Consider the following 25,676-nt stretch of genomic DNA (forward strand, 5'->3'; position numbering starts at 1 on the left):
TGCAGGAGGAACCGGAGACTGCACCCGCGCAAACAAACGCTGCCATGCCTTGTTTACTTTCTTGCCTCTCATAGTAAGACAGCAAGTGACTGGTCCAGAATAGGCGAACGAACGAATAAACTTATGCATGATGTGCACGGGATCCTTGCTCCTTTCAGGCTGGCCACTTGATGCAAACTGGGTGGGAAAATTTCCTGGAAGGAGTGTCACAGAAGTGAGAGACAGCGTGGCCTGGCTGAGCTTTGGCCGGGTTTGTGGCCTCTGTATTCTTCTCCTCTGGGAGTAGATTGACTTTAAGAACCAGCAGCCAATTGGAGGCACAGCCTCCCTTCTCGCTTCTCTCCTTGCCTCCTTCCAGGTCTCTTTGTTTGAGCTGCTTTCCAGGAGTCGCTTCCTGTCTCCACTGGGACAAGTGTCTAGCCTTTTACTCTCGCTTGCCTAAGTCTGTGTGCTCACGGGAATAGATGGCAAGGCTCTTCTTGGTGGAGCTGTTTTGCCCAGAAAATCGTAACTTGGTCTCAATACATTTATAAGAAGATAATAAAATTAAATGTTTTTTTTTAAAGTTCAACTCAGACTTCCCTCATCAGCTGTGGCTACATTTCTTTCTTTAAAATTTTTATTTAATATAATTTTTTTTTCTTCCGAGACAGTGTTTCTCTGTGTACCCTTGGCTGTCCTGGACTCGCTTTGTCTGTGTTTGTGAGTGTGTCATGGTGAGAGTGTGATGAGAAAGTGGGACTAAAGATGTGCGCCACCACGCTTGGCTCTATTTTATATACATTGGTGTTGTGCCTGCATGTGTGTGTGTGTGAGGGTGTGAGAGTGTCAGAGTCCCGAGAACTGGAGTTATAGTTGTGAGCCACCACATGGGTGCTGGGAATTGAACCCAGGTCCTCTGGAAAAGCAGCTCTTAATCACTGAGCTATCTCTCCAGACCTTCTGGTTTTGTTTTTCATTGCTGGCCTTGTGCATGCCAGGCAAGTGCTCTCCCACACATCCCCCAAGGCTGTGGCTCCCGATTGGATCTCTTACCTCCAGAACTGAAAGGAGTTAAGTACCAGCAGGGCTGTGGCAATGGTGTGTGTTCTAACAGCCATAAGCAAGTCTTTTGCTTTTGGCAGTTCAAGTGAGTGGGCTGTTAAGATTATTCCTCATGAGAAGTAGTCATGCCAAGCATATAAAGTGGGTCTAGGATTATTATAGTCTACAGACTTAACACTAGACTCAAGTTTTCCCCTTAAGTTTTTTGTTTTGTTTTGTTTTGTTTTTTGTTTTTTGGTTTTTTTAGAGACAGGGTTTCTCTGTCTTGCCTTGGCTGTCCTGGACTTGCTTTGTAGACCAGGCTGGTCTCGAACTCACATCGATCCATCTGCCTCTGCCTCCCTGAGTGCTGGGATTAAAGGCGTGTGCCACCACACCCAGCTGATTTCATTTATTTTTAATTGCACATAAGTGCGCACATGAGTGCAGGTGCGCATAGAGGGCAGAGGCCTAGGATCCTGATGGAGCAGGAGTTACAGGTAGTTGTGAGCTGCCTAGTGTGGGTGCTGGGAACTCAGTTTGGGCCCCTGCAAGAGCAGTCCGCACTCTTACCCACTGAGCCATTTTTCTGGCTTCCAGCTTTGTAGGTTGTATGAAAAATAGTCATCACAGAATTGCCTTACTTGGCACCAAGGGATTGGCTAATATATAATATATAGAATTCTCTCTCTCTCTCTCTTTACAGGAAAGGGCCTTACTAGTTAGCCTGGCTGGAGCTTGCTATTTCAGGCTGGCCTTCAATTCCAGATATCTGCCTGCCTTTGTCTCCCAAGTGCACAGGTGTGCACCACAACTCCAGGTTGGAGTTTTCCAGTTTTGTTTTTTTTTTTTTTTAAAGACAGGCTTTCTCCTCTAGTCCTGTCTGTCCTGGACTTGCTTTGTAGACCAGGCTGGCCTCAAACTCACAGAGATCTGTCTGCCTCTACCTCCCTGAGTGCTGGCATTAAAGGCATGTGCCACCACTGCCCAGCCGGAGTTTTCCAGGTCTTAAGAATTTAATATTTTTCCTAATTCTTTGAGAATTTCATACTTCCTAATTTCTTGTGTTATGAGCAGTTCACGCTGAGTTATGTCAAGTTGGTCACTGGGCAGCTTGAGAACCAACCCGTCCTTCCATGAAAACTAAACTAGTCCCCTTCCCTACCAGGAAGCAGTTCTCTTTCCAAGGCCACCTCTTAACATTCTTTCCATCATCCTCAGGCTACTCGTCGTACTCCACAAGCTTGCCTTCTTTTTTTTAATATATAAACTTTATTTTATTTTTAAAGATTTATTTATTATTATGTATACAGTGCTCTGTTTTCATATGCACCTGCACACCTGAAGAAGGGCATCAGATCACATTATAGTTTGTTATGAGCCACCATGTGGGTGCTGGGAATTGAACTCAGGACCTCTGGAAGAGCAGTCAGTGCTCTTAAACTCTGAGCCATCTCTCCAGGCCCCAAGTTTGTCTTCTGATTTCTGGCTTTCTCTTGTCTCAGGTTTCCTTCCCACCTCTGTTCTTGGTGACTGGCCTTCTGGGGAAGCTGCAGAGCACACTAGCTAGCTCCAGTGCTTCTGGGCCCCAGCTCCCCCTGTTTGCTCTGTGGCTGGCCTTCTGTTAACCTAAGGCAGAGTTATCAACCTTTGAGGGTCAGATTACCCTTTCACAGGGTCATATATCAGATATCTTACAGATCAGATACTTACATTATGATTTATAACAGTAGCAAAATTGCAATTATGAAGTAGCAATGAAAAAATTTTATGGTTAGGGGTTCAGAGCACCATGAGAAATTGTATTAAAGCAGTATTAGGAAGGTTACGGGGGGAAAAAAAATAGGGCTGGAGAGATGGCTCAGAGGATAGAGCACTGGCTGCTCTTCCAAAGGTCCTGAGTTCAATTCCCAGCAACCACATGGTTGAACATTATTAGGCCTATAATTATGGCAGTATTTTCTAACCTGCTAGCCATCAATCAAGACATAGACATTGGTTGTATTTTAAAATAGCCTTAGTTAACTTGGGGCATGGCAGATATTAAGCCTCTAAACTACTTCCCATAGTGGTGCAGGTATGACCGGCCCCAATCCCATGCCATCTGTTTCTAATAATTTCTATCAAGCTACCTCCCATCCATAATCCCAAATACTTGGTAATGTTCTTCATCTGGGCTGAATCTTCCATCCACACCAGCCGTGTGCTTCTCCTCCACCTAACCCATGATGGCACAGCCTCCTTCTCCCTTCTCCTCCAGTCTCTCCTCCTCCCAAGATTCCCTCTGTCTCCCCACCCCCCCAACCCCTAGAAACCTTAGCCACGCCTATCCCATTTGCCCTGCCCAGGTGTGATGGCCTTTTATTAGCCAAACAGGTTAGGCTCTTAGGCAAGGTATAGGTGGGGCACAGAGACAGTAAGCAGTAATTAGCATCAAAATACATCAGACCAACCTCCAATGCAGCTATTCTGGAAAATTCTGACTGTAGCATCAAAATACATCAGACCAACCTCCAATGCAGCTATTCTGGAAAATTCTGACTGCAGCAGCCCTCTTCTCTTCCCCTTGGCCCCTTCACTCTCTCCCCAGGACTGGTGCTTGCTAGCTGTCCCCGGCTCCAGGAATAAGCATAAAGGATAATACCATGTACATGTGAATAAGCCACAAAAATCGATAACCTTGTCGTTGAGTCACCAGGTGTCCTTTAGGGTTCAAGTGTCTCCTCTGAGTCATTTGTAGTTTAAAGGCACAGCTCACGATCTCATCTGGTGGCCCTGGGCCTGGCGCATTACTGATCTCCTTTTCCATGTCTGCTGTGACATCAGGGCCATGGACCAGCCCTCTGCCCTTCGCTTGGGCTGCAAGAGCCTTTTCCTTGGCGTCAGATATTGGCTTTTTGTTGTTGAGAATGCTGTTGCTGACACCGTCTGTGCAGATTTGGGTCTGGGCAGAAAGATGGGCTGGAGGTGCTGTCCCCTTCTGTCACTGTCGAGGCTTATTCCGATTGTCTTCTCTGTGTCAGAAATTTTCTCTTCTGAACATCCCTTTTCACTTTTGACTGGTGACTGAGCTCTTGTGGCAGGAGGAGCAGGTTCTTTTGGCTCAAACTGAGTTGGTTCAGAGATCTGTGAATCTGCCCTTCCACGCAGTCTTTGATTTTCTCCGAGGTGTCCACGGGGCTTGTGTGAGTGCTGTGAGGGCCAGAGCTCGCTCGGTCATCATGTTGACGGTTTCCCAGCAACCTTGGGCACTTCTTGTTGTGGTGTTTCTGAACACCTTCCCCTCGGCTGCAGTAGGGGCACTTGCGACCCTTACCTCCGTCTGCAGACTTCACCTCAGTCACAGCCTCTTCCTCTGGGCCTTCGGTGCACTCTGGGAACTTTGACTGCGCCTGACCCTCGTCCTGGGCTTTCCATATCTGACCATTGCCTGGCTCTTCACATCCAAGCTCTGTTTCACCCTGTCCCGGTTTCTGCCTCTTCCGCGGCTCCGCTGGCTCCTCAGACTGCGCATCATTTCCTCCCTCTTCCTGGTATTTCCTCTTCTGGCGTTTCTCTGGATGGTCATGGCTCCTCATCCCACACAGCTTGGGAGGTGGCCATGTCGGATTGCCTTCGCTCAGGTGTCAAGTGTCGGCTGTCTGCTGTGGCACAGCTTTCTGAGTTCTACATCAAAGTGCAGGTCGGCCCGATTCTCAGAGGAAGCTCTTAGGTGGTTGTCCTCTTGATGGCTGAAGGATCGTTAAGTCCACTTGGAGATGTCTTATCCACATGATGGTTCAAGGTCAGAAACCGAAGGGTGAAGTGTTGTTTTAAATGAAAAATAAATAAATAAATAAAGTTCCATTTTACCAATAAAGACTCAGGAGCCAGCCGTTGGGGTGAAAACCTGCTAGCTCAGAGAGGCAAAGAAGGGCTGGAGAGATGGCTCAGAGGTTAAGAGCACTGACTATTCTTCCAGAGGTCCTGAGTTCAATTCCCATCAACCACATAGTGGCTCAAAACCATGTATAATGTGATTTGATGTCCTCCTCTGGCATGCAGGTGTACATGCAGGCAGAGCACTGTATACATAATAATAAATATTAAAATAAAAATAAAAAACAAACAAAGAGGCAAAGAAAGCACCCAGCTGACCGCCCAGGAAGAAAAGGCCAAAACCCTCAAGGTCAAAGACTTGCTAGCTCAACACTCAAAAAGCCCCAAAAGGGGCTGGAGAGATGGCTCAGAGGTTAAGAGCACTGACTGCTCTTCCAGAGGTCCTGAGTTCAATTCCCAGCAACCACATGGTGGCTCACAGCCATCCATATTGTGATATGATGCCCTCTTCTGGCCTGCAGGTGCACATGCAGGGAGAGCACTGTATACATAATAACAAATAAATAATGTTTACAAAAAAAACAAAAAAGCCCCAAAAGCCAAAGGTCAAGATGCTGAGGAGCTCAAGAGCTAAAGAGCTAAAAGTTCCATCTACTTCTACCATTCAACTCAAAGTCTCTCCTACTCCTTTAATCCCTCTCAGCTGGTTTCTTGCTCCACCTCTTGACCTAGGGTTAACTTTATTAAATCCGGTGTACAGAAAGCTCTTGGATTAAACGTGTGTGCTAGGGCTGAGCCACACCAAACAAAAGACAGCTTTTCATAATCTCAGGGATCACAATGGGATCAAATATCCCTGCAACAGTGAAGAGCTAAGTTTTTTTTTGTCTTTATCATAGAAGGTAGCCTTTGACGTTGGAGTTGGATGAAATGTGAAGTCAGTTGGAGGTGACAGTATCAGAGAGTAGTTTTCAGTTAGTGAATGGATCAATGTAATGTTATCTTTAAGCTGGCAGTTCACCAGTGCCACTGCAGAAAACTCTGTGGAGTTCAGGCTGCCTCCTGTGGAGGGTTTCCTTGGGGGATACAGTCCAGAAATCATGCAGAACCAAACAGCCAGTCATCTTAAGACACCAGGCCTAGGCAGTTCAGCCAGAGACATACTAGAGACATATTCCTGAACCAACGCCCAGCACAGCGGTTGCCCTTGCCACAGCTTCAAGGTTCCATACCTACCTGTGGTGCAGTTGGACAGATCCTAAGTCAATGTTCCAGACTGGATGGAGGCCCCACCCATCCCCATCAGTTCCAGCATCTTAGAGCTCTTCCTCCAAAAGCGGCATCCCTAACACTGTCTGCACACGTCTGAATGGTCCAAGCTATTCCAAGGCCGAGTCAGAATTCAGAGAGGAAAGCTTAGCTCAGCCTTCAGAGAGAAAATACTGAGTATTTCGTCTTACTACACTCTGCCTGAGATCGGAAGCCTGACAGGTGGAGGTGGGATCCTCAAATTGTGTACACGTGCCCATCCCTCTCTGCTGGGTTCAGGGTGGGATTACCTACACGAGCACTCTACATATGTGTTTTACTTTGCCCATGAAGGTGGAGTGCAGATAATGTGTGGTCCTTCCAGGAAGACATTTAAGAGCCATCAGTCGGCTGGAGAGATGGCTCAGAGGCTAAGAACCCTGTCTGTTCTTCCAAAGGTCCTGAGTTCAATTCCCAGCAACCACATGATGGTTCACAACCGTCTATAATGAGATCTGGTGCCCTCTTCTGGTGTACAGCTGTGCATGCAGGCAGAAGACTATATACATAATAATAAATAAATCTTTAAAAAAAATAAGAGCCATCAGTCATCTCAGTCCCTCAGGTGTGGACACTGGGTCAAGGTCCCAGGGTCAAGGACTCTGAGTGAGCAGTGTCCCCAAAACTGTCAGTGAACACTGAGGAGATGAGCCCCCTGCCGAGGTCTGAGTGTTGTTTGTTGTCTCTGTATAATAACCTAGCCCATTTGTGTGTGTGTGTGGGGGTGGAGTTTCGAGACAAAGTCTCTCTGTGTAGCTTTGGCTGTCCTGCATTTTGTAGACCAGGCTGGCCTCGAACTCACAACGATCCACCTACCTCTGCCTCCCAGGTGCTGGGATTAAAGGTGTGTGCCACCATGCCCGGCTATAACTAGCCCATCTTGACTATGACATTTGCCTTTGGGGTGAGTCTTATTGGACATGAGCTATTAAAGGAGACAAAATATGATAGCCCTTCCCTGGAGGGGAACCCACGACTTCTGTCATCGATACGTGGGGCTGGTAGAACTGGGAGATTTGAGTCATTTCAAACTAGCTCCTCACTACCTATACTTACTAGTTATGCAGAATTGTGGAAAACGAATGTCCACATTCATAATTGCACACACACACATATACAGATAAAATAAATATATGTATTTTTAATGTAAAAGTTGTAGGATGGAATATGCTTGTAGTTCAACCCCCCAGGAGGTTGGGACAGGGGAATCTGAGATGCAGGCTAGCCCCAGCTAAATTACGGACACCCTGCCAGGTGTCAGGATAAGGACAGAGTGAGGAGAGTAACGTCTGGGCCTGGCTAGACTGCTCAGCAGATAAAGGTGCTGGTCGCTTAGCCTGTTAACCTGGGCGGATGTGTGTGTATATATACATACATAAATAAATGCAATAAAAATCATTTCAGTAAGCCAGGCATGGTGGCACATGCCTTTAATCCCAGCACTCAGGAGGTAGAGGCAGATAGATCTCTGAATTTGAGGCCAGCCTGGTCTACAGAGTGAGTTCCCAGACAGCCAGGGCTACACAGAGAAACCGTACCTCAAAAACAAAAACAAACAACCACAAAAGGGCTACAATAAGATGAAAAGTAAATGAGATAAAAATTTAAGATGTACTGTGCACTGGGTGGTGGTGGCGCACACCTTTAATCCCAGCATTTGAGAGGCAGAGGCAGGTGGATCTCTGTGAGTTTGAGGACAGTCTGGTCTACAGAGCGAGTTCCAGGACAACCAGAGCTACACAGAGAAACCCTGCCTTGAAAAACAAAACAAAACAAACAAACAAAAGTGTAATGTGTACTGTCTTAGGTGACACAGAGACACCGCAGGTCATCGGGGGACAATGTGCTTTTAATAAGCACTTCTATAACCTGTAATTCCTAGGCTGTGTCTTAAAATAAATTCATATGTGGTTTTGGTACCTATCTCAATTTGGGGCTCTTTGTAGATGCTTAAGAAAGTATATGTCCCAGGGGTCCCACTCAAACTAAGGCACCAGCCAAGGACAATACAGGCGGTAAACTTTAAACCCCTACTCAGATCTAGCCAATGGTCAGAACATTGTCCACAGTTGAGTAGAGAGTGGGATATGACTTTCTCACGTACTCTGGTGCCTCATATTTGGCCATGTCCCCTGGAGGGGGAGACCTAGTGGCACTCAGAGGAAGGACAGCAAGCTACCAAGAAGAGACTTGATACCCTATGAGCATATACAGGGGGAGGAGGTCCCCCTCAGGAACAGTCATAGGGGAGGGGAATAAGGGGAAAATGGGAGGGAGGGAAGAATGGGAGGATACAAGGGATGAGATAACCATTGAGATGTAACAAGAATAAATTAATAAAAAAAATAAATAAATAAAATTGAAAAAAAAAGGAAAGTATATGTGATGAGTTAAACAAACTAGAAAATAAATAATCAACTGCCAAATAAGGGTTTTTTTCCCCTCCAGTATTAAAAACTGATAGAAACCTAAGACAAGGCTATGAAAGTATTTATGAGGGAGCCAGGTCCTTATGTATTGAAAAATTAATGCCATAAAAAAATGTCATTTATGCATAGTATGTCACACTAAGTGGAGAAACAAAATGGCTATTCTGTCCCCTTGCTGCCATCATCAGAGACAAATGCTCTGTTGGGTAGAGCTGGAGTATGGCTCAGGATTACATGACAATGGTTCTCACCGAGTAGCCAGTGGTTGTCAATGGTTACACATGTCAGTGGGGTGTGTACTACATGTCAACCACCTGCAGAACAAGGACAGAGGGTGAGAGGGGTCACAGGGGCTCATGCGTTGGAAATGACTGAGCTAGAATGTATTAGCACAAATCTTTTGACTTCAGAGTTGGCTCCTTTAACCACTGAGCCCATAGCCATAGCAACCTCTCTACAAAGATGTGTGATAACCTTAGAAGGTTTTGGGGTTTGTGATAAGAAAAACAGTTACCTTAGTATGCAAATTGTGTGGTTCCTGGGTGGGTTGCCAAAGTGGTGCGGGGTAGCTTTGTGGCTGAATCGCAAAAGTTAATCCCTTGTTGTTGTTGTTGTTGTTTTGTTTTGTTTTTCTTTTGTGACAGGGTTTCTCTGTGTAGCCCTGGCTGTCTTGGACTCGCTTTGTTGACCAGGTTGGTCTTGAACTCACAGAGATCCACCTGCCTTTGCCTCTGTGAGTGCTGTGATTAAAGGTGTGAGCCACCTCCTCTGGCCTGACTTAATCCCTTTGAAATAGAATCCTACCTTACATTTTTCCTATCTCAATTTGGGGTTTTTGTAGAAGCTGAAGAGAATATATATCAGAAGTTCAACAAACTAGGGAATGGAGAGATGGTTCAGAGGTTAAGAGCACTGTCTGTTCTTCCAAAGGTCCTGAGTTCAATTCCCAGTAACCACAAGGTGGCTCACAACCATCTCCAATGAGATCTGGTCCCCTCTTCTGGTGTATAGGCACATAGGCCGACAGAATAAATAAATAAATCTTAAAAAAAATTTTTCAACAAATTAGTAAGTTGGTAATTAGCCTTGTTGGCTCAGTCTGTAATTTCAGCTACTTAAGGAACTGGTTGGTAGGTGGGGGAGTACAGTTCCAAAGCCATCCAAGCTGGGGGTGGTGGCTCACGCCTTTAATCCCAGCACTAGGGAGGCAGAGGCAGGCAGATCACTGTGAGTTTGAGTTCGAGGCCAGCCTGGTATACAAAGAGTCCAGGACAGCCAAGGCTAACACAGAGAAACCCTGTCTGGAAAACTAAACTAAAAAAAAAAAAAAATAAAATAAAATAAAAGTCACCAAGAAACAATAAAGATTCCTTTGAAGCTTCTCCTGCTGTCATTTTCTGTTAAAGTTTTGTCTTTTACCCCCAGTATCTGTCTCTTGAGTCTTTATTGGTAAAATTGAACATTTGGGATTTATTTATTTATTTATTTATTTTTCGAGACAGGGTTTCTCTGTGTAGCCTTGATTGTCCTTGACTCACTCTATAGACCAGGCTGGCCTTATTATTTAACTAATTTATTTGTTTATTTGTTTATTTATTTATTTATAAGAACAAGAAGTTGACTAATGTTTGAACTTCCAAGGTGTTTCTGAGCCTTACTTCTACTACCTAATGCCCCATAAGATAAATGCATCCTCTAAGTGCAGCCCAGCTCGCCTGCTGTCTTCCTGTACAATTCTCTTAACTGTACAGTACATTTTATATAGGCATACTATATTTTGGGTTTTTTTGAAGTGAAGATGAGACCTCTTTTTGAATTATTTCATTAATTTCAAAGGAGACTTAATCAGTTAAGAAGAAAAACAGTTATAGCCAAATATTTACAATGAGATGTGAAAACATATACTTACTAATGTTATAGTAAGGCACCCAGAAGGGAGAGTAACATTCTGTCAAGAAAATGACACAGGAGGGCATGGGTGTGGTGGCGCATGCTTTTAATCCCAGCACTCTGGGTGGCAGAGGAATGTAGATCTCTGTGAGTTCGAGGCCAGCCTGGTCTGTAAAGTGATCACAGGACAGCCAAGGCTACACAGAAAAACCCAGTCTTGAAAACCCCAAAAACCAAAACCCAAACCAAAACCAAACCAAAACAGAACAAGAAAGAAAGAAAGAAAGAAAGAAAGAAAGAAAGAAAGAAAGAAAATGCCACAGGACTTTCACTGCTGAAGTAAAGAGGTTGGTCTTAGAGGATGAAGTGACCTTTCTAAGCTCAATGAAAGGGCGTGTGAGGGAACTGGGAACAAGAAGAGAAAAAGTGTCTTGGTGGAGAGAGTGAAAACAACTCGAGTTAAACTCGCCCTTAGTTTTCTAGGATTTATTATCCCGCAGTGAGTGAGCATTGCATTCAGTGAGATCATTTTTTTCCCCTCAGATTGATGATTACCCAGAATTTTTGAACTTACCTGATAGAGAGAGCAACCAACACATTCGCATTGTCTATTCTTCAACAGTCTTGAAGAAAGAGTGTGGAAAATTGAAAGGTGTTGGGAAATTTCTCTTTCCACTTTGCCACAGCAATACTAACAAAAAAGGTATGTAGTACATGAAATAAGGGGAAAAAATCAGCTGCCTTCTTTCGGTTTTTGTTTTTGTTTTTCAAGACAGGCTTTCTCTGTGTAGCCCTGGCTGTCCTGGACTTGTTTTACCATGACCTATCTCTCTATCCCCAACACCCATAGATTTAAAACAAATTCTGGTGGAGTATTGAGGGTAGACAAAAGGCTTATGAACCTTAGTCTGGACTGTCCTTTGAGCCTCGGGCCTCCCACTAGGAAGGGATGGTCATTTAACCCCATATGTTCTCCAAAAATAATTTTTGGAACTGGGTATGGTGGCACACCTTCAATCCCAGCACTTGGATGGCTGAGGCAGGAGAATTGCAAGTTCAAGACAAGCTGCCTAAAAGAAGTAGAAAACAAAGGCAAAGCTGGCTGCTAATCTGTCCCTGGCAGCAGTTAAAGAGCTTAAAAAGAAGCTGTATCTAGAACCTTTGAAATAGGGACCATAGTATCTGGGAGTGGCGTTAATTCTGGCTGTATCATGGCCAAGGCGGAGGAGATTTATCACCAAGAAGCAGGGTGAGATCATTGGCTAGAAAATGACTAAGGCAGAGGCAGGGGGATCGCTGTGAGCTTGAAGCCAGCCTGGTCTGCAAAGCAAGTCTAGGACAGCCAAGGCTACATAGAGAAAGCCTGTCTTGAAAAACCAATAAATAAATAAATAAATAAATAAAATAAAATAAAATAAAAAAGAAAGAAAGAAAGAAAATGACTAAGAGGCTGGGCATGGGTGGTGCATGCCTTTAATCCCAGCACTCGGGAGGCAGAGGCAGGAGGATCGTTATGAGTTTGAGGCCAACCTGGTCTACAAAGTGAGTCCAGGACAGCCAAGGCCACATAGAGAAACCCTGTCTTGAAAAACAAAAACAAAAACAACAATTTGACCAAACAGAATTCTTGCTGAAGGCATGGAGTGGTGAGACATTACCTAGAGAAACACATATAGAATAACCACCTATAGAAAATAGAGGATTCTGGGCTTGTATGTTTTGAGATAGTTTTTACTGTATAGCATAACTCCAGATCCGATGCTCTCTTCTGACTTTCATGGGCACCAGGTACAGAGGTGGTGCACAGACACACATGCATGCAAGACACTCATACACATAAAATAAAGAAATAAGTAATAAAAATGATTGCATCCTTAGCATGGAAAGAAAGATGAAAGATAAAGGTCTGAGGTGGTCCATGAATGAGCCCTTCCTCAAGCAGCCAAGTTGAGCAGCCTGTTCACTGTCCACTGGTCCTCACTGCCCAGTGGAGGAAAGCTGTGTGATGTTTTCCCTATAATGGACAAGCAGCCTAGCACATGGAGAGCTACAGCATGGAAACGGGTTGCACCAGGCATAATTAGACGGGTTATGAAATCCCTGGCTGCTCACCTGGTCTCCTGTCACACTAATTAGGGTATCTAACTGGTGTTGCTTGCCTTAAATGCATCTTCAACCTGCCCACAAGCATGCTTTTCTTGGCTGTTTTTCAACGTGGATAGGAAAGTGAAAACATGTTAAGAGTGAAACAGTGAAAATGCTGTGAAACAGGTTGAAGTGTAATGGCATTGAAATTCCTAGAAACTTTACAAACGATATGGAACAGGGAAGAATTTAGCCTGTGTGCTTGTGCGTGGCTAGTCACAGAATCCCTTCTGTCACCTGTTATTTACTTTCTCACGCCCCCCTCCCCAAGGTATTATCTGACACATTTTTCTGCAAGCTGGCCTTGAACTTGCAGAGATTTAATTGCCTCTGCCTCCTGAGTGCTGGGATTAGAGGTGTGCACCTCCATTCCCGGGCCCATCTGACATTTTTTTTGTGCAGATGTCCTTTGAAGAACAATCCTACTCCCACCGCAAGAAGTACACATTACGAGATAAAAGCTGTTTACCCTTTTTGTCATGGTAGCAGTGAGGTGCTCTGTTTTCTGTACCCTATAAGCTGTTTGGCTAGGTGTTCCTGTACTTGTAGGACACTGGCTTACCTCCTGGATGCTCTATTATGTGGCCCTAAAGTAAGCGATAGGGCTCATACCTGCTGTGTGCAAGCTAGTCATCACCACAGCCTTTAATGTTAACGAGGATGTCATGCCTAGAGAAGCAGCAAACATTAATTACCGAGACGCTAAATAAAGGTAATTGTTAGGACTGACTTCAAACCTCTTGGGTGAAAGCCCAGGGAATATTTTTATCATGTGGCAAAGTTGCCCACTCTCTAGCCAACTTGATCATTTGCACAAAGGAAACTCAAAATGCAAGTCATCTGTAGTAAAAGTACTCAGTTTAAGTCATCACACATGACTATTAGGCCCAGCCTAGTCTACACAGCAAGTTCCAGGCCAGCAAGGTTATATACTGAAACAATAACAACAACAACAACAACAGCAGCAGCCAGGCATGGTGGCGCACACCTTTAATCCCAGCACTTGGGAGGTAGAGGCAGGTAGATTGCTGTGAGTTCGAGGCCAGCCTGGTCTACAAAGTGAGTCCAGGACAGCCAAGGCTACATGGGGAAACCCTTTCTTGAACCCCCACATCCCAAAAACAACAACAACAACAAAAGAAATGGAACCAGAAATTTGTGTGCATGTATATTTGTACATACATGCACACACACACGTATGTATACATAAGCTGAACCCTAGGACAGTTCCTAAGTCTGGGGAAGATCTAAAACTAAAACAAGGAACTGGGAGGCTCTCTGGTTTGATGGGAATTCTTTACATAATTCAATATTTTTGTTTTAAGTTAAGCAAGAGGATAATGGCCCTGCCTTGTGGAGAAGAGAAGTTTCTAAGGGTCCGAATGACTCCTCTCTCAGGTAAGGTTATTTTAACTTGCTGATCAAAACTTACTTTATGTTGCAGTTTGTTTGTTTGTTTTCTTCGAGACAGGATTTCTCTGTGTAACAGCCCTGGCTGTCAAGGACTCGCTTTGTAGACCAGGCTGGCCTCGAACTCACAGAGATCTGCCTGCCTCTGCCTCCTTGAAGGCTGGGACAAAAGGGGTGCGCCACCATGCCTAGCTGCAGTTTTTGTTCTTTTTGTAAAATACATTTTTATATATTGTATGTATGGTGTGTGTGCAAGTAAGTGTGTGACAGTGTGTGTGTGGAGGCCAGAGTATACCTTGCAAGAGGAGGTTCTCTCCTGTCTTGTGGGTTTTGGGACCAAACATAGGTCCTGAGTCTTAGTGGTCAATGTCCTTAGCTGATTAAGCCACCTCACTGGCTGTTGTTGTTGTTGTTGTTATTATTATTATTATTATTATTATTATTATTATTATTTTGAGACAGGGTTTCTCTGTGTAGCCTTAGCTGTCCAGAACTTGCTCTGTAGACCAGGCTAGCTTGTAACTCAGAGATCTGCCTGCCTCTGCTTCCAAAGTGCTGGGATCAAAGTCATGCACCACTACCACCACCTGGCCTTTAATTTTTTTTGAAATATGCATTTTTTCTATTATTTTCTTTAGCTCTATTCTGTGTATCTCATACATCCAACAGTGGAAGAAATAACTTTTCATGTGGGTGAGGTGGTGGGTGGATGCCTGCGCTGGGATTAAAGGTGTACACCACCACTGCCCAGGTCTGAGCGATCTAAGGAGGGGAAAACTAAATTCTCTTGTGGGAAGAGGTCAAGCTTCCAGATAGTTTACAAGGAGATGGGGCCATCAAGGAGGGTGGCTGTGAAGACCGAGGGCAGGTGACACATGGAACTTCTATCAGGGCTGTGTGATGGATCATCTTGGCTGTCATCTTGACATACCAGAGAGGAGAGAAATCTCACTTTAAGAATTGCCTCCATCAGACTGGCCTGTGGGTGTGTCTGGAAGGGCAATTTCTTGGTTGCTAGTTCAGGTAGGAGGTCGCATTCTACTGTGGGTGGTACCTTCCCTAGGCAGGCAGGCAGGCCGGGGCTGTGTGGGAAAGCTAGCTGAACAAGCCAGGTAAAGTTATTCAGGAAGCACCAGCCCTCTGTGCTTCTGTTTTAGGTTCCTGTTTCAGCTCCTGCCCCTACGTTCCAGGCATGGGCTTCTTACTCTGAAGCATAAACCAGACAAGCCCTTTCCTCTCCTTACTCATGTTTGCTCGTATTTTTCACAGCAACAGGAAAGAAAGTCAAGGGCCAGGCGTGGTGGCGCACGCCTTTAATCCCAGCACTCCAGGAGGCAGAGGGAGGCAGGCCTTTGTAAGTTCCGAGGCCAGGCTGATCTATAACAGTGAGTCCAAAAATACAAACCAACAAACAAAAATAAAAAGAAAGAAAGAAAGAAAGAAAGAAAGAAAGAAAGAAAGAAAAGCGAAGAACTCTAATAAAGAGTATAAGCAGTCTGTGTGGCCTCAAACTTGAACATGAAGATAAAATTGGCTCATCCTTTGGAAGGCTTTTTTTTTCTTTTTAAGATTTCTTTTATTATTTATTTGTGTATGTGTGTGCATGTGCATGCATGTGTGTGTATGTGCATGTATGTTCTTGGAGGCCAGAAGAGGGTGTCAGGTCCTCTGGAGCTGGAGGTGCAGTTATGGTTGTGAGCTGCCACATGGACGTTTGGCACTGAATTCTGGTCCTCTATAAGCACAGCAAGTGTTCTTAACTACTGAGCTCTCTTCCTCCAGATCCACTTCAGAGGCTCATAAAAGATGCAATGAAGATCGAACATTTAATTTCATAAGATTTGAGAAAAAAATACTCAAAGTTTTGGTCAGAACAATGATAAAAATCATTATTATAAAAAAGTAGGCCGGGCATGGTGGCGCACACCTTTAATCCCAGCACTTGGGAGGCGGAGGCAGGCGGATCGCTGTGAGTTCGAGGCCAGCCTGGTCTACAAAGTAAGTCCAGGGCAGCCAAGGCTACACAGAGAGACCCTGTCTCAAAAAACCAAAAAAAAAAAAAAAAGTAATAATAAGCTGATAATCGGGTCTAAAAGTGAAGAGAAAAACCCTTGAGGGGCCTGAGAAAGTTTAATGCCCCCAAGACAGGGTTTCTCTGTGTAGCCTTGGCTGTCCTAGACTCACTTTGTAGACCGGCTGGCCTCGAACTCACAGCGATCTGCCTGCCTCTGCCTCCCGAGTGCTGGGATTAAAGGCGTGTGCCACTATGCCCGGCAAATGGGATCTTTATTAACCATCAATGGGGCTGTCCCAAGATTAGTGGGAAGCAGATGGGACCTCCGGTTGGTTTGAGTTTCTAAGGGCAAAACGAACGACAACAAAAACAATTGTGGCTATACAGGAAGCAAGCATTATTTACAGAAGTGGAAAGATAGCAGTTTAAACGGTTAGGCTGCTCCTTAGAGTCACATTCCACAGGAATTTATGGCTGGTCCAGAGACCAGTTTTAACACTTGAAATATTCTTATGAATAACTTCATGAGATTGCATAATGAGAGGGGTGAGGGGGAGGAGGGGAGGGGAAAGGGAGGGAGGAGAGGGAGATTGGCCCTGACTTGTGCTTCTGAAACCACAAAGCCTGTGTCTAGTGACACACCCCCTTCAACAAGGCCACACCTTGCTGAACTATCCTTCTAAGTAGTGCCATCCCCTGATGAGCAAGCCTTCAAATACAGGAGCCTATGGAAGACATTCTTCCTCAAACCACCATAGGGAAGGAAAGATTTATTTTGCTTACACTTCCATACCATAGCTCATCATCAAAGGAGGTCAGGGCAAAAACTCAAGCAGGACAGGAACCTGGAGGCAGGAGCTGATGCAGAGGCCATGGAGGGGTGTCACTTACCCGCTTGCTTCTCATGGCTTGCGCAGCCTGCTTTCTCATCACACTAAGGACCACTAGCCCTGAGTGGTACTGCCTAAAATGAGCTGGGATCTCCCGTATCAATCACTAATAAAGAAAATGTCCCTGGGCTGGAGAGATGGCTCAGTGGTTAAGCGCACTGTTTGCTCTTCCAAAGGACCTGGGTTCAATTCCCCAGCACCACATGGTAGCTTACAACTGTCAGTAATTCCAGTTCGAAGGGATCTGACACCCTCACACCAGTGCACATAATCTAAAGTTAAATAAAAATTTAAAAAGAAAAAAAAGGAAATGTCCTTACATTTCTCTGAGTTCAAGGCCAGCTTGATCTACAGAGTAAGTTTCAGGACAGATAGGGCTACATGAAAAAACCCTGTCTTGAAAAACTTAGAAAGAAAATAAATAAATACATGCCTTTAATCCCAGCACTCGGGAGGCAGAGGCAGGTGGATCTCTGTGAGTTTGAGGCCAGCCTGGTCTACAAAGTGAGTCCAGGACAGCCAAGGCTACACAGAGAAACCCTGTCTCGAAAAACCAAAAAATAAATAAATAAGTAAGTAAATAAATAAATAAATAAATAAAAAAGAATTTGGCTTTAAATGATTTATTTGGGGCCAGAATCCGAATGCAATGGTGTGCACCTGAAGTCTCAGTTACTGGAGAAGCTAAAGATTGACAGAGTCAAGGAATTCAAAAAGACAGCGAGAGAGCTGGATTTGGTGGCACATGCCTTTAATCCCAGCAGTCTAGGGCAGAGGCAGGTGGATTGCTGTGGGTTCAAAACGAGTCTACAAAGGGAGTCCAAGATAGCCAAGGTTACACAGTGAAACCTTGTCTCAGAAAAAAAAAAAAACCCAAAAAACCCCAGACAAGACAAAAACAAACAAACAAAAAAACTGTGATGCTCATCCCTGTCTCCTCAAATGTACTTTGGGGCGGCAGGGACTGCTCATCAGTTAAGAGCATGGCTGCATTTCCAGAGGACATGGGCATCCCTTTCTGAACTTGTGGGCACCAGGCACACACAGAGTGCATAGACATACATGCAGGCAGAACACCCACACATAGGGCAGTGAGTGACATTGAGACCCACCCCGTTGTCATCTGCTTTGGAGAGCTGCCCCTCCAGGCTGAGCCAGCGTCTCACTTTCACTAGAACGAAGATCAGCTGGCAGTGCATTAGGGCCCCACTTGAAAAGGCTAACTATCTTATCTGTTACAGAAAAGACACTGGGCATACCTCTGATAAAGGCGCTAAAGCATCCGGAACAAGCTTTGTCAGCTGTTTTGAAGAGCTGGTTTCCCTTAAGCACTCCTGCTGTTGGGGTTAGATTGGTTCCAGGAACCTGAATTTGTCAGTGAGCCGGAATCTGGCATGTCAACCTAAGTTCCTGAGGTGGGATTACTGCTTGCCTAATACGTGTCTGGTCCAGGTGATGCAAAAGCTTGGTAGGCTGGAATGTGAAATAAAGGGGACCTGGAATATAGCAAACTGCTGTCACTTTCCAAGCCTGACCGTGTATCTTAATCTCTCAAGGGCTCTGTCCCAGGCTACTGAGTCCTTAGGTTTGGCTCTGGAGCTTAGCAATGTGATTTTGCCTACTCCCTGGAGGATTCTGTTAGTGAGTGACCAAGGCTTAGGAATTATTCTCTTAGGTAATCTATAGTTATGCCCTAAGTGCGATTGCCTTTCAGGGTAGTAATAAACACCAGGCATAGGCGCCCGAGGGATGGAAGTCAAACCTGTGGTCTCTGATGGTTTGTACTCGGGTTGCTCTCCTTAGGATAACTTCATTAGTAGATAGGACCACATATTCATAGCGCTTACAATGGAAGACACAGGGAGGCACTTCACTGTTTAAAAATTCACTTGCATGTACCAGTGAGCATATGCTGGTGGGGGGTCCCCATGCATGTGCGGGGCCAGAGGACCGTGTCAGATAACCTTGCTTTGTTGTTTTCATCTTATTCTTTTGAGATGGGCTCTGTTATTTAACCTGGAGCTAGGGTGTGTCCAGAAAGCAAGCCTTGGAAATCCTCCTGTCTCTGTCCTCCACCTCCTGAGGCTCTGGGTACCCTCCTTCTGATATTCTGGAGGGTTTAACTCAGGTCCCGTGTGTGTATAGAAAGCATTCTTCTGAGCCATTTCTTGGCCACTTTCTTTTCTTTCTTCTTTCCTTTCCTCTTTTCCTTTTCTCTTTCTTTCTTTCTTTGATAAGTAACTTCTGACCTAGTAAAGAGTTCTGTAACCCAGGAGTCGTGGGGGGGGGCCAGAAACAAACCTCTTCTATTGTTTGTTAATGGGTCTTGGTTTCTTTGGGACAACAGCATCGAAGTTTAGAGCACCCAGTACGCTGCAGTCATGCGACTCACACCTTTAAAGGCAGACTGCCCCACAAACATGATCTCATTGTGCTGTAGTGCTATAGGCTATAGACTATAGGTTTCTTACACATAGGGCTTTGGATATGTGGTTCTGACCTCAGTGACTGTGTGTCTCTCATATATGGGGCATCTTACCATTGCAGGTCCAGAGAACCTTGGACCACCCAGAACACAGACCCCAGGAATGCAGACATGCTGGCTTCTTGCATCTCTTACCCATACTTGCTTCTTCCCAAGGCTCCACTGCAAGCAAATCCTCCTTTGTTGGTATTAATGGTTATTTCTCTGCCCCTTCTGGCTCCCACATAATGAGATGGAAACCTGTTACATTTATTAATAAGCTTCAAGCACCATAACTGGGCAGATACCAACCTAATCTATCTATTCTAACTCAACTATGTTCGCCTGGCCTACTTCCCAGCCATATATGTCATTATCTGTCCTCTAGTCTCTCCCTGGCTACCTCTGCTCCATCCTTGTCCCCACTGGCATGACAACTTTTTCTTCCCTCCCCCAGCCCCTCTCTCTTCCTGGGACCCCAAGACTGGGAATGGAAGTCCCATCTGCTCTTTCATCTGCCCAATTATAGGCTCTTCAGCTTCTTAATTAACCAATCAGAGGTAATTGAGGAGAAACTTTTACACACCAGTGAGCCAGGAGGTTCCTCAATAGCAATGACAATACCAGCATCTGTTAGCATTTAGCTAACTTCAGGTTCAGCTATTAAAAACAGAGACACACCTTAATGCAATGTGGTGAAGGCCACCTCTACCCTCCTTTAACTGAACAAGCATTACAATGCAAGAAAGAAGGAAATAATGTTGAAAGGGCAGAAATCATTGCAATAAATAATAACGGAGAAAGGGCTGAGTGGGTAAAAGGCTTGCTGTTCTTGCAGAGAACCAGAGTTTGGTTCCTAGCACCAGTGTGTGTGTGTGTGTGTCCCACAACTGCCTGTGGCTCCATCTTTAACTGAACAAGCATTACAAAGCAAGAAAGAAGGAAATAATGTTCAAAGGGCAGAAATCATTGCAATAAATAATAATAGAGAAACGCTGAGTAGGTAAAAGGCTTGCTGTTCTTGCAGAGAACCAGAGTTTGGTTCCTAGCACCCGTGTGTGTGTGTGTGTGTGTGTGTGTGTGTGTGTGTGTGTGTGTATCCCACAACTGCCTGTGGCTCCAGCTCCTTTGGTTCTAGTATGGCTTCTGTGGGTACCCACACATGTGTGCACACATACACACACACACACACACAAAAGAATAGAATTAATCTTTATTTTTATTTTTGGTTTTTTTGAGACAGGGTCTCTCTGTGTAGCCCTGGCTGTCCTGGACTCTTTGTAGACCAGGCTGGCTTTGAACTCACAGCAACCTACTTGCCTCTGCCTCCTGAGTGCTGGGATTAAAGGTGTGTGCCACCATGCCTGGCAGAATTAATCTTTTAAAATAGGAATAGTGACAGTAGAAAACATTGTACGTCATCTCCCGTTCTTCTTGACAACCATGAAGTCCTTTACTTTATTGTGAGTACTCCCAATAATGACAAGCATCTTGGAAAAGGATGACGGCTTTTTTTTTTCTCTAATCCACACTGAATTTCCATAGTATTGTAGTAGTTGGTATGCTGAGTACATAAATTCAGAAGACGAGGATTCACTAACCGTTGGAATCCACTCACTACGAGAATGCCAAGTATTCTCTGAGGAGACGGGCAATGTTTGCTCATCTCAGGGCATGTTCCTGGCAGCGGCTTAAACCTTACCTTGAAACCCAATGCCTTGTACACAGCCTTGAGTATGTACCGTGCTACAGTGTTACCCAAGAGAAAGTGTTTTGTGACCATTTCATAACTACCATATAGATGTTGTTATTGAGTTAAAATGGCTGCTGCCTAAATTTTAAACAAATAACATTACACTTACGGTCATAGACTTTAAGGTGCAGAGAGGGAGCTGGTGGTTGGAACTCAGAACAGTCGATAGAGTGGATTTTGTTTGTTTAAAATTAGCCTAAGACATGGGCAGGAGAGATGTCTCGGCAGCTGAGAGCACTGCGGCTCTTACAGAGGACTCAGGTTCCCGTCCTGCCACCTACAGGGCAGCTCAGAACTATCTGCAACTCCAGTTCTAAAGGATCTGATGCCCTCTTCTGTCCTGTACTAGGTACATATGTGGTGCACAGACAGGCAGGCAACACACACACACACACACACACACACACACACACACACACACACACACACATGCGCATATATATTAAAATAAAATATTTTTTAAAACTAGGCAGGTGGTGGTGGTTGGCGATGGTGGCACATGCCTTTAATCCCAGCACTTGGGAGACAGGCAGCTGGATCTCTGAGCTTGAGGCCAACCTGGTCTACGAAGCCAAGAAAGTCAACGCTACACAGAGAAACCCTGTCTCAAGAAACCAAAAAAGAAAAACAAAACAAAACAAACAAACAAACAAAAAAGCAAAGCAAATAATCCTTTCAGTGAAACTACTGGGACTCCAAGAAGGCCCAAAGTATCCATCATAGGAAATGCCTTTGCAGGAGGTGGCAGTATAGAGGCTTGTGGATCCCGGTGAGTTCAAGGCCAGCCTGGGGTACACAGCAAGCTCCAGGCCAACCAGTGCTACATAGTGAGGCCTGGTCTCAAAAACCAAAACAACAACAACAAAAACCCAAATCCAAAAAGTGCTTCTTTGTGTGGCACTGGGAAGCCATGTTTCTGAAAGCAGAAGAGCATGCCAAGGGACAGTTACATTCTCTCTCCATTAGCCATGCCCTCTTTCCATTAACCAGAGGTTTAAGTGTATTAGTTACTTCCCCATTGCTGTGTCAAAATCCTTCACGGAAATGATTTAAGGAAGGAAGGATTCATTATGGTTCGTGGTTTTAAAAGTTTTGGCCCAGAGGGAAAGGCATGGCGAAACGGCTCAGCCCTTTGTAGTGGTAGTGTGCTGTGGTGGCTGTTCACACTGTGCTAGACCAGGAAACAGAAAAGCACACCGGAACAAGGGCTGGTGGCCTACTTCTGTGACCTACTTCTACTGCCCCGGCCTCGTGGCCAAAAGGCTCCATAGCCTTCAAAATGGTGCATGGCTGGCGACTAAACGCTCAAAATGACACCTGAGATTCAAACCATAACTGCAAGTGAGGTCCAGTCACTCCCTCCTTATGATTGGCATTCTGTTTACATCAAGGGAGTTGCTTTCAGAGTCACAGATAGCTGAAACTGGTGGCTAGATTCTCTCGGTTCCCCGCCGCTAAATTCTCAATACCATAATCTGATACTCATTCCATCCCCACAGGTTCCACCAGGGGAGCGGCGAACCACACAAGGACTCAAGTCCCCACCCTTCAGACGTCACGCAGCAGCAGCTGTCCCTTGCTAGCCCGGGCGCCCCTCGGCCCTTACCTACCCTCTCTAGGAGCTGTGAGTCTATGGCAACTTCTGGAAAGGCTGCCTACTCACCAGCTCATTCACCAAACACAGAAGGAGCAGCGTGGGAGCTGCCAAGCCACCAGGACTCCCCGAGTGAGGGTTCTCTCAGGTTGGCTGGGAGCGGGAGTGAGTTTCTTCCAGAGTCTGCTCTGCACAGCAGCTCAAGCCTGGAGAAGGAGGAGTCGGAACTCCACCTGTATATTCTTTCCGCAACCTCATCGATATTTCTGCACTTAAAGAGTTCGTGGAACAACTACATCATAGTGAGTGGCCGACCAGCTGGCCCCCGCCTCAGTGTGTGCGCTTGGTTTTGTTGTGGCCTTTTTTGTTTGTTTGGTTTTTAGGGTAAACGTGAGCTTTCATTCTCTCCCGTTTCGGGTATTTAGCCTTGGAATTTAACGATTGTTGTGAAAGATAAGAATGCACCAGGGGAGATTTTATTCAGGCGTTTGCAATAAGGAGAAATACTTATTAACAGATAGTGTCTTGGGGGCTGGAGAGTTGACCTGGCAGTTTAGAGCGCTGTTGCTCTTGCAGAGGGCCTGGGTTCGAATCCCAGCACTCATGTGCTCACTCACGACCATCTCTAGCTCCACAGTCAAGGGATCTGATGCCCTTTTCTGGCCTCCGTGGGAACCAGTCATGTATGTGGTATACATACATACATACATACATACATACATACATGCATACATACAGGCATACATACAGGCATACATACAGGCAAAACACTCATACATATGAAAGAAAGAAAGAAGAGAAAGGAAAAAAGGAAGGAAGGATAAAAGAAAGAAAGAAAGAGGATAAATGAAAAGGAAGACAATAATGTGTTAGCAAAAAGAGGAAGAGCCTGGGCTTTTGAGGAGGCAAGGAAGCAAGGACAGTCATAATGGAGTCTTTCCAGAGGACTTTTGCAGTTAGCTAGGTAACACAGAACTCAAGATGAAATTCAACATTGTCAATATGTCTCTGTATTTTCTTTTTAAAAACTTTACTGTTATTGTGTGCGTGCATGTGTATGATATGGGAGGGGCACACATGTGCTGAAGTGTATGTGTGGAGGACAGCTTCTTGGAGTTGCCTCTCTCCTCCATCTTGCCAGGTTCTGGAGATTGAACCCAGGTGGCCAGGCTTGTGGAACCAGCGCCATTCCCCGCTGACCCCTCCCCAAGCCCCGTTCTTGTATATCCTTACTACACTGGCCCAACTTTTTGTTGTTGTTTGTTTGCTTTTTTGTTTTTCAAGACAGGGTTTCTTTATGTTATCTTGGCTGTCCTGGACTCGCTTTGTAGACCAGGCTGGCCTCGAACTCACAGTGATCCACCTGCCTCTGCCTCCCGAGTGCTGGGATTAAAGGCGTGCGCCACCTCGTCCAACTCCTGGCCTAACTTTTTATTGATTCTTTGTGAGTTTTCCATCATGGACTCATCTCCCGACCCCTCATATCTGCCCTCCACCTTTGCAACCTCCCCCCAAAATAACACACACACACACACACACACACACACACACACACACACACACACACACACACACACACCCGTCTCATCTTGGAAGCTGTAGTGTGTCACAGTGTGTCTCTCAGTCTACCCCTCGGTCCACACATCTTCACTTACAATGTTCATTGCAATGTGTTATTGGTCTGGTTCCAGGTCTCTGGCTTCTGACACCACCAGTGTTGGACCCTCACTGGAACTCCTCCTGGATATCCTGTTGTTACCCCGTGCATTTTGTAACTGCAGGACAGCCTTTTCACCCAAGAATTATTATTATTTTTAATCTGGATATTAATTATCTAAGTTTCTATTTTTCTTTTTCTCCTTCCTTTTTCTTTTCTTTCTTTTTCTCCTTTAAGGCAAGCCTTAAATTTGCAGTAATACTTCTTCTATAGCCTTTCAAGTTCTGGGATTACAGGCATGAGCCATCACACCCAGTTAAAACAAGGCTACTGAAACACAAACAAATTTAAGTGCCTTATTCAGTATTACACAGTAACTTTAAAAAAAGATTTATTATTATACAGGGTTCTGCCTGCACGTAACACCTACACGGTAGGAGAGGACACCAGATCCCCTTATAGATGGGATTGAATTCAGGACCTTTGAAAGAATAGCCAGTGCTCTTAACCTCTGAGCCCTCTCTCCAGCCCTTACACAGTAACTTTTAGTGAGGTACCTTTAGCCAGAACTCTCACTTTTAGTGATAAAATAATGAGAGGTTGCACTTGACCACTAAGCCACATGCAATCTCAGTTAAGGAGCCTTTACTAGAATCAGTTTTAATAGCTGGGTGTAGAGGAATGTTAATTCAGAACATGGCTGTTCTGGTAAGATATCACATCCAAAGTTCTGCTAGATCTGTGTGATCCAACTGGAATACAAACATGTCTTTAATCCAGGAGACCGAGGCAAACAGATCTGAGTTCAAGGACAGCCTGGAATAGAGGAAGTATCAGGTAAAGAAAAGCTTGACTGCGGATCGCCGTGAGTTCGAGGCCAGCCTGCTCTACAAAGCAAGTCTAGGACAGCCAAGGCTATACGGAGTCTCGAAAAAAACTGAAAGAAAAGAAAAGTTTAATTCTAGGTGTGGTGATATATGCCTTTAATCCCAAATGAAGGTCAAGCTAGTTGTAGAAGGAAGCACCCATGTTTGAAAGTGATGTCTAATTGAGTGGCAGAAAAGGTGATGAATCAGACAAGATTTGACAGAATAGGATACACCCAACTCTCACAAGAAGAGAGAGGAAAGGGAAGCTACTTAAGAGGCAGTTTTACAGAAAGAGGAGGCAGTTTTACCAGGACAGTAATAGAGAGATGGGATACAGAGAAAGAGAACTTAGGTGAAGACAGAATGAGAAGAAAATGAGCCAGAAAATGAGAAGAAGCCAGAAGATTAGAG

General features: G+C 45.0%; 1 protein-coding gene across 1 annotated transcript in view; it reads left to right on the forward strand.

The window, feature by feature from the left end:
- The window catches only part of LOC311585131 (uncharacterized protein C12orf56 homolog), a 52,526-nt gene that overhangs the window by 1,167 nt on the left and 25,683 nt on the right, over positions 1-25,676 (forward strand). Inside the window, exons 2-4 of the mRNA XM_084759997.1 lie at positions 11,013-11,172; positions 13,940-14,012; positions 22,645-23,041. Of these exons, the coding sequence (XP_084616123.1) occupies positions 11,013-11,172; positions 13,940-14,012; positions 22,645-23,041 (630 nt within the window). The remainder of the gene's footprint in view (positions 1-11,012; positions 11,173-13,939; positions 14,013-22,644; positions 23,042-25,676) is intronic.

Source organism: Acomys minous (genome assembly GCF_964271855.1).
Source record: "Acomys minous genome assembly, chromosome: 15".
Lineage (NCBI taxonomy): Eukaryota > Metazoa > Chordata > Mammalia > Rodentia > Muridae > Acomys > Acomys minous.